The sequence below is a fragment of the Lactuca virosa genome, chromosome 9 (genome assembly GCF_052849685.1).
Source record: "Lactuca virosa cultivar CGN04683 chromosome 9, Lactuca_virosa_CGN04683_v6, whole genome shotgun sequence".
Classification (NCBI taxonomy): Eukaryota; Viridiplantae; Streptophyta; class Magnoliopsida; order Asterales; family Asteraceae; genus Lactuca; species Lactuca virosa.
Window position 1 is genome coordinate 275,679,366 of NC_136434.1, and position 10,101 is coordinate 275,689,466.

At 25.5% G+C, this 10,101-nt stretch overlaps 1 protein-coding gene and 1 long non-coding RNA gene across 6 annotated transcripts; one reads left to right on the forward strand and one right to left on the reverse strand.

Moving 5' to 3' along the window:
- Window positions 1-455: 455 nt before the first annotated feature.
- Window positions 456-2,153, reverse strand: LOC145136017 (uncharacterized). Of its 5 annotated transcripts, none has more exons than XR_013720176.1 (7): window positions 1,965-2,153; window positions 1,794-1,839; window positions 1,622-1,681; window positions 1,512-1,542; window positions 1,390-1,430; window positions 764-981; window positions 456-653 (listed from the first exon to the last, which is right to left on the reverse strand). It is a non-coding gene; the product is annotated as an uncharacterized LOC145136017 (long non-coding RNA). The 5 variants fall into 5 exon arrangements; XR_013720179.1 differs by having other exon boundaries at window positions 764-1,287; XR_013720177.1 differs by having other exon boundaries at window positions 1,188-1,430.
- A 5,945-nt stretch (window positions 2,154-8,098) lies between these two features.
- Window positions 8,099-8,620, forward strand: LOC145140553 (protein FAR1-RELATED SEQUENCE 5-like). The gene has a single exon (XM_079074004.1). The coding sequence runs from the start codon at window positions 8,099-8,101 to the stop codon at window positions 8,618-8,620; it is 522 nt and encodes a 173-aa protein (XP_078930130.1).
- The last annotated feature ends 1,481 nt before the right edge of the window (window positions 8,621-10,101 follow it).

The following is a 10,101-nucleotide window of genomic DNA, read 5'->3' on the forward strand; positions in this document are numbered from 1 at the left end:
TTGGAAATCTATAAATAGTCTCATTCTTTACATAAATTATTATCCAAACAATTATTGATCATAAAATCAAAAATTCAAATCTATCATATAAATCCCAACTTCTAGTTTTTCTATTGATAAATATGCAAAAACTAAATTCCTATATTTTTTGGAAAAGCAAAAAAGACAGTTAAAATAATCAAAAATTCAACTAAGCAAACAATGACGATGGATTTGTGGGTTTTTGACTTCAAAGCCCAACTCATTTTATATGGTACTTTCCTTTTTGACTTATGGAGTCTTCAATAATTTCATACTCATTTTAGTTTGATACGAAACAAAGACAGAAATAAAACATTATTTTCAAATTAAATTTAAACCAATTTCAATATATTGGTAATTAAGTTACATGTATACATCTTTTATGTTTGATTGAAAATATACTATTAGTTTTAAAAATGGACATGGGCATGGAATGAGATCAATCAGATTAAATGAATCACCTTCTTTCATGAAAGAACCATTCCATTTTGAAAATATACTGTCATTCCAACAAAATGAATTGTTCCAATTAAGAAACAGACAAAATAACAACATTGTACATGGACTCATTTTCTAAATAAGAAACATGCAACATGGATTGGATTCTATTGCACCGTGTTTTCCTTCATCCCCTGTTGTTGCCACCATAATCAAAATCAATACAATTAAGTTGCCATGTTGTATAAGAATCATTAAGCCTAAGAGTGGATACACTCTAGATTAGCTTGAATAGAGGACATACCATGATTTGAGGTCCACAACCAATGATCATGCCATAATAGTAATCCCCAAAAAGCACCATATTCAAAAGGATATATGATAATTTGAGAACGCACATAAAGAATGAAAGGTAATCCAGTTTGGACTCATTTGGTGAGGTATCCCACTTTGAGATCAAGTAGAAGATTTTCTGCCATGTACTTGTGAGAAGTAAGCCAATATTGCAAAATTCGACCATTCCTACATAAAAAGAAACATAAAGTTGACAATGGTTTCACACAAGCATTCATACTTTCTTGTTTGTTTTGTCCGTATATACACACATACAAAATTATCCTCGTCTTCAATTTGATTATGAACCAATCAACACAGAAAGATACATGAAAATAATCCACAAAACTAAGCTAAAATAATCATTTTTCTAAAGTTCAGAGCCATAAACTTACCTTCCTAAAAGCACCAAAAATGAGTAAAAATGCAATTCAAATGACAATATGTTTCAGAAAAAACCATGGTTGGCAGCAGGAGGGTCTTTTCCTGGAGAGACTAACACCCACAAGGTTTCACTTATTGTAGTTTTTAAATTTGAAAGTATACCATGTAAACAATATTGACATAATTAAAAATGACCAAATTACCCCTCCTTACCTTATTTAATTTATGCATCCACCTATCTTACAATGCTTGAACTGCACAAATAAAGCATCACATGAATAAAGATAATGAAATAATAAAATGATAATATGAAAAATATAGCATGAAAAGCTAACCTTGTTTGATGTTGTTAAACATGATTGCAACCTAACAATATATAATCCAAATTCAAAGATAATCCAAAATATATTAAAATTAGTTCTTTATATTTTAACCAGGATTTTACCTTTGGTTGTATGTAGCCTTGCAAAAAAGCCCACAACTTAGATGGAGAGCCAAATTTCATCTACTTAGATAGAGGAAGAGACAGAGGAGATGACTGAGATACAATCCTTGTGCAGAAATATGAAGCTACCGTACTAACTTTTTACAAAATTACCCTCATTTATTTTACTCACCTTAGATCTGTTCTATAACTGGCTCTCATGGTGGTCATATTTATCCCTACATAATCGAAACAACACCTATCAACTGGAATTGTTAGAAAAAAATCACATAATCTTATACTCCTTATTACATATGTTCCTTAATACATTAGTGGTTTGTTTCTACCTGCATAGAAAGCATACCTGGTAAAAACCGTAGATGAAGAAAACCTAGGAACATAGAGGATGATGAAGAAAGCATACATTTTTTCTCGTACTATCCCAGATCAACATGAGTGGAGAATGATCCGATAGCAGTGGTGATTGATTTCTCATAACTACAAAAAGATGCAATTAAAAATGAAACGCTAACCTGAATAGGCTTTTTTTTGAATTTTAAAAGTCAAATCAAGATTTAATTTTTAAAATTATTAATCATTACCTTTTACATACTCTATTTCCTATAAATAAATATAATATTTCCTTTTTATATCTTAGAAGTTGTCCACCTTGAGCAAAAAAATTTACATATTTTGAGCCACTAACTCGAAGTTACAACTTACGTCCTTGAAGTATTGATGCCTTGCTACATCTGGAAAACATAATTCTACACAAATCTTACAAAAATATTTGTTGAAGTAACTAATTATTTTTTTAGATTTATAGGATGTTTATTTTTTTTCAATTCATCAAAAGATAATAATTTTTTTTATTTAGATCATATTATTTTATAATAATCTTAATCATATTCTGCTAAAAAATAAAAAATAAAATAAAATTTCAAATATTTAAGTCACAATTATTAAAGTACAATATAATCTTATATTGACAATTATACTTTAATATAGTTTAGTATTGAATTTTTAATTTTTATTTTATTTTATCAATCTACTTTCATTGTTTATGTTATAAAGATAATATATATATATATATATATATATATATATATATATATATATATATATATATATATATATATATATATATATATATATATATATATTAATGATTCCCACTTTGTCATAATGTTGTCAGAATATGTTCTTAATAACTATATTCTGTAAGAATGAGATTAAATGAATAACCTTGCATGTGAACAAGAATGAATCATAATTAGTAAGAATGAATGATAATAACAATAGTTATGTGAGGTTGAACGTTTTCACATTAGTAAACAACCTATTCTCTTAGTCATTCTCACAGAATGATACTATCCACACACACGTCTACACAATAGATGTCATCCACATTTGAACGTAGCCTATATATATATATATATATATATATATATATATATATATATATATATATATATATATATATATATATGTCTTATAAAACAATCATTGTTTCTTGAACCTCATGCATTTGAAACTCCTAATACTATTCAACTTATACAATATAATTTATGATTAATTGAAATGTTGTGATTTGTAACTCCCAAAACTGTTCAAATCATTTTATTTAATTGATGCGTTAAATGGAATATTTAGCCTATATAAGAACATTGTAGCTTTCATATTGCAAGTATGTCAACATAAAATGATAGATTATTTTGCTAATGTTTGAAGAGTTATGTGAGTGGTTTCATAGATGTAAGAGAGCAATTGTAACTTTTCCAAATGTAAATGCAAGTAAATTCAAGTTGAGTGCATGTAAAGAGAAATTTCAACTATTTATCGCTTAGAACAATTAACGTTGTTAACGTGTATGTATCTTTATGTTGTCTTTTTCACTTTATGCTATAATAATCTATTTTTCTATTTAAGATAACATTATTCAACATGTATTTTATGCTATAAATTACATGTTATGTTAGTTTCTATTACTTATTTTGTTGTAAATAACATCGATAGAATTTTTCATAATTGATTTTGATAAAAGGAATTTACAATTGTTATTACAAATTAATGATGATAATGACTAATTAAAACGAATGATTTTAAATATGATATGACTTTATTATTGAAAACCAAAGATTATTTATGTTTTATAAAAATACATTTTTATGTGCTCGCAAAACTAATATGGATGTACCCATTTTTTATATATTCTTATAGTAATAAAAATAAGTAATCTACTATATCTTATTAAATTTGTCAATTTCATTTTTTCATCGTAAAAAAGAAGTAAAATATGATATGACTTTATTGTTGAAAACCAAAGATTATTTATGTGTTAATAAAATACATTATTTATGTTCTCGCAAAACTAATATGGATGTACCCATTTTTTAAATGTTTTTATAGTAATAAAAGTAAGTGATCTATTATATCGTATTATATTTGTCAATTTCATTTTCCCTATTAGTTTTTCATTGTAAAGAAAAATAAAATAAATAATATTAATATTTTTATAAGAAAAGTATAAGTGATAAAAATATAACTCAAACGTAACACTCCCCCCTTCCCAACCCACTTTTAACATGTTCTTTTTTATTTTATCATTATTTTTTTATTTTTAAGATTAGTCTTAATACTAAAAAATTACTATAGTTTTGAAATTCAAATCACCATTTTACTTAGACCATTTATTCCTTTGTAATACTTAAAAGATTTAATGACAAAAATAAAATTTCAATACTAAAATCGATATATATATATATATATATATATATATATATATATATATATATATATATTTTAATATAATAATGAATTTTTTTAAACATGTAGTTTTTAATTAAGTAAAAGTAATAATAGTTTAAGATAACATAAAACTAAAAGACATATTATATTATATTAAAAATGACTGTTATTTGAAATAATATAATAATAATAAATGAAATAAAAAATCTTCATATAAATTATTTCTAAATTAATTAAAAATACTTATAATTAAAAAAATGTTAAATCAAAAACTTTATTTAATTCAATTTAAACGCAACTTATTATATCTATCTTATTGTATACTTCAAAATTATATTGTTAGTTGCAACTTAGTATAAAAATCATTATTTCAATGATAAATGTCAATAATATTGTTATTATAACATATAATTGTCAGTATTTATATTACATTATTATGCATAACTCAAAAGTTCGAAACTCTCATTACATCTCAAGAGTTTTCTAATTTAAATATAGTTATGATTTCAAATTTAATATAATTAATCATGCATTTTTATTTTCCACTACATTTAAGATTTTTTTTAACTTATGGTTATTAATATGCAGTTCAGTTTATTCTCCATTTATTTATACATATTGTAGATATATTAATAGTATATAAGTAAGTTTTGATAAATAAATCATATGTTTGAAAAGTTTTGTGATTCAAATATGAAAGAGTTGAAAAAATGAGTTATGCTTCATAAATGGTTATTTAAACGTCATTTTTTAATTACAAAGTTTCTATATATCAATGTATGTTGATTTCTAAATGTTCATTTTGAACGACTTATAAGTGTTTAATAAATTTCATTTGATGTAAACGTTATACTAGATGTTGTAGTGTTTTTATGTTATTAAAAGTTGTAGTATTTTTCAATACTATTTGTTATTCGTTTTATATATACAAATCAACTTATGTTTTATATATAATTTATACAACTTTATAAAATCATCAAAAGTTGTAGTATTTTTTTTCATACTACTTTGTATTTGTTATATATAGAAATCAACGTACGTTTCATATATAATTTACACAACATAAACAATATATAAAATATCAATTAATAGTATAACTAACCAATGATATAAACTTATTATAGTTAATAAAACTAATAGGTTAACTATAAGTTTTTGTTTTGCAACTAACATTGGTTTTCATTTATAAATATTAAATCACAATTTGTTAAAAGTTATTATTTTAATTAAATAATTATATTCTCGCGTAACGTACGAGTATTCGTCTATGATATATATATATATATATATATATATATATATATATATATATATATATATATATATATATATAGAGAGAGAGAGAGAGAGAGAGAGAGAGAGAGAGAGAGTATGTAACACAACATGTGAGGTAGTTGGACATTTTCAGTTTGTGACAAAATGGAAATGTGGAATTGTATTTTCTAATCTCACCAACCTATTTACAGGCTGGGCTCACAAATTCTCCCTCTCTTTATAAAAGTTAAAAATAAAAAAGATGGCACTTTTTTCACAAGTCCAAAAAAAGATGCATATATGTTTCCTGCACTTTTGTTTTACAATTAAATATACTTTTTATAAATAATTAATAATTCACAAATTTAATTGGCTTGTCAAATTATTGTTTTTGGTTTTTGTTGTATACATATAAATTATTATTTCTTTAATATTGATCGCGCAAAAAACTTGGGCTATTTAGATAAAAAAGCTCGAAAAATAAGCTAGTTGTGGCGCGCCAAACACAGTCTAAGAACTATCATTAGTTTATAACAAAAATCAAGGTTGTTAAAATTACAATATTGGTCATATGATTGTGCGAGCCTTGAATCTCATCTAGATAAATCGATCACAAATCTTACTTTAGTCGTTTTTCGTTTAGATCGTTGTGAGATTGATAAGATCCGATTGTAATATCATAGTATCGTTAATATTTTAGAAAAAGAATTACAAAATTTTTTCTTAATTTAACTACATAGACTACTCATTTTTAATTGTTTATCGTTAGATGATGTATTGAAATGAAAATTGACAGATGAAAATGTATTTTTTTATATTTTAAATGACCAATGACTTACCCATAACGAGTGACTATCTTAAATGATAAGTGATTATCTTAAATGATAAGTCATAGATTCAAGTCTTGATCGAAACATAAATGAAATTTATAGATAAGTTAATTTGTCGTTTCGAAATTTTTTTTTTTATATAAATTTTAAATAAAAGGAAATAAAAGATGTCTTCTTGTTTTCTTTCCCTTTTCAACTTTTAAAATTACTGGAAAAGCTAGGTTGCTTGTTGTAGTCCTGCCAACCACAAATTCGAATAGTACTACTGTTCCTTATTATTGTTTTTTTATTACATAAACAAAATCCGTTTTATATCATACGTGTTTATTAGTAAGTTTTGAATTTGAATATATTTGTTGTTTTAAAGTCCTACTTAATTAATGAAAATATTTGAAAATACTTTTGCCACTTGTCATCTTCTCCTTTATTTTGACAAATGTCATTTTCTAAGATTTTTAAAATATTTATTTTCCACGTGTCATTTTTTGAGGATTTCAATTTTCTTAAAATAAATTTCCAAAAAATTCAAATGGGTTATATATATATATATATATATATATATATATATATATATATATATATATATATATATATATATATATATAAAGTTATCATTATATTAATTTGATAATAAATTCTCATAAATGCTTCAAAAGATTTGATTTTTTTCATAAATGCACCAAAAGATTTCATTTTGTTATGAAAAAACATTATTTTATAAAATATTTAATGTTTATATATATTCATATTAAAGTTTTATTTTTAATAAACCCGTGTAATACACGGGTTTCACACATAATTTGTAATATTAAAAATCATATAAACGAACGACTTACGACTGTGGGTAACTTAAATATGCCAAAAGAATTTAAATGCATAAATCATAGATGAGATAAAAACGTCTGTCGTTAAAAGCGACACTATAGTTTGTCCTGATGATTTAAATATCTTCAAATATCTAAGAGTAACTAAATTTTTTTTTAACGGTATATATATATATATATATATATATATATATATATATATATATATATATATATATATATATATATATATATATAGAGAGAGAGAGAGAGAGAGAGAGAGAGAGAGAGAGAGAGAGAGAGAGAGAGAGAGAGAGAGAGAGAGAGAGAGAGAGAGAGAGAGAGAGAGAGAGAGATGTATGTTCAAATGAGAACAATTTTTAGATTGAGAACATTTTTTAGTCTATTTGTTCAAAAAACACGCGCGTCTTCCATTTTAATTAAGTCAAGGGAATTGAAGTCATTTTACATGTCTTAAACGAGTTTTCAGTGTCGATCCCTTATTTTCCTTCATTATCATTCTTTCTGTTCTATTTGATTTCATTCGATTTATATTGATTCCATTCCAAAAATTGATTTTTTCATCTTATTATCGTCATCGATGCACATTCAAGCAGTAGGATGAGTACAAGTTGTGTATCATATTTTTACATGTGAGAGGTTCTATATGACATCAAACAAGATTTTCCTGAAGAGTTTAAACCAACTAAGTCATGAGGTTCAATGATGTTCTTGATGGAGTTAATATTTATAAAAGATATGCATAGAATGCTGGTTTTGATGTTCGTATGAACACATTAAGGAAAGATGATGATATAATAAAGCACATATACATGGTTTGCAACAGGACGGGTAAACCAAAAATGAATCCAACGAAACGTAATACAATCTACAGGGTGACAGATTGTAAAGCTAAAATTATTGTGAAACGTATCAAAGAAATGGGTGAGTATAGGTTTGACAAGTTTCAAGAAATGCATAACCACGAGCTTGAAGATATATTTCACTTGAAAATTTCAAGGAGTCTTTCATATACTGACAAAGAGTTCATTGTGTGGGCTTCTACAACTAAAATGGGTGCTACAAAAGCTTACAAACTCAAATCAACCTTGAAAGGTGATTTTGAGCATGTAAGGGGCAAGATTGTAGATTACAGAAATTTCAAGAGGGATATGGGCTTTATTATTGAATTTAGAGATGCTCAACTTATTGTGAATAAGATGACTGATCGGAAAAACAACTATCCGAATTATTCTTTTTATTATAGATGTGATGAAAATCAAGTCTTAAATGCAATGTTTTGGGCTGATGAAACAGATAAAGCATACTACAGTGAATTTGGAGATGTTATGTCGTTGGATGCAACGTTTCGTACAAATAAGTAAGTATTTCTTTTGTATTTATGTTCTAATCATATGTGATGGATTAATGCTCAACAAGTCTGCTGATGAAATTATTTTTCTAATCATATGTGATTTATCATTCGTCAACAAGTATACTGATGTGATTATGATTGTAATCATATGTGATTACAATCAACAAGCATACTGATTTGATTTTGTGTTTAATCACATGTGATTAATATAATTATTTTTAATTTATTGTTAATTTCTAAATATTTTAATTGTATTTTTATTATGTCGTTATATATGAAACATGTATGCATTGATATTTGTTCCATTCACCGTCATTGATCATCATAAATCATCTGTTATTGTCGGGGCTGGGTTGTTAAGCACGAAGGATGTGGATTCGTATAAGTGGCTACTTGAACAATTTCTGAAGGCTCATTTAAATAAACAACCATGACTGGTTTTAACTGATCAAGACGCATCACTAAATCAAGCTGTCGAGTCTGTTTTTTATCAGTCAAAGCACAGATTGTGCATGTGGCATATCATGAAGAAACTGCCAGAAAAAGGTATTTTTTGTCTAGTTTTGCTTTTGTTTACTGAAATGTGTATAATCAAACATGATTTTACACAAATTGTTTAAGTTAATCAGAAAATCAAATATGATTAAACCAAGTCTGTTTTTTTATTGTATGTTTCAATCATATGTGCTTGAATATGTTTCGATATATAAAAGATGTATAATCATATGTGATTAAAACATTTAAGATTATAACATATATTAATTAATCATATATGATTTAAAATAATTTATTATTATATGTTATTGTATCTATTAGTTTATAATCGCATGTGATGAAAGTTCAATTGTTTACATTGATATATATAATTACATATGTTTAAAGCATTTAAATTTATGAGATGTTATTTTCTACCTTTATATATGTCACACCCCCAAACCAGAACGGCAGAAACGTCTGGGGTGGATGACTTTCATGTACACTATCATAACAATTGAATAGTAGCGATCAAAGCATTACAACCATTGTATTGACTATTTAATAAGGTTATATTGTACTCAAAAACATTATCTACTTGATATCAAGTGCATATGACAAAAATAAATAACGTGATGCGACGACGCCCCATCCACGAAAAACTCTTGTGATTACCTGTTTACTAGTTTCCTGAGAATACAAGTGCTTTTGAAGAGTGTCAAAAATTAAGTTGGTGAGTTCATAAGCATTTTGTATGAGAAGGATTTGTAACCGTTTCATGAAAAATGATAGTGTATACTTTTAGAAAATCCAATATTTTCTTTAAAAACGAGCTGTAAGTCTTAAATCTAAAGACAAAAATGTAAGTAATGCTGTATCGGGAAATAGTATTATGAAGTTTTATCTTTATATAAAACTACTTGAATGTATGTTAACCCCGTAAACAAAATGTTGTGTTAATACCCAATATGAGTTATCATAACCATGCTAGCGACTAGTGGCATGCTACGACGTTCT

Excerpts from the sequence above, each read along its gene's own strand:
- LOC145140553 (XM_079074004.1), top strand. The coding sequence starts at position 8,099 with ATGAATCCAACGAAACGTAATACAATCTACAGGGTGACAGATTGTAAA.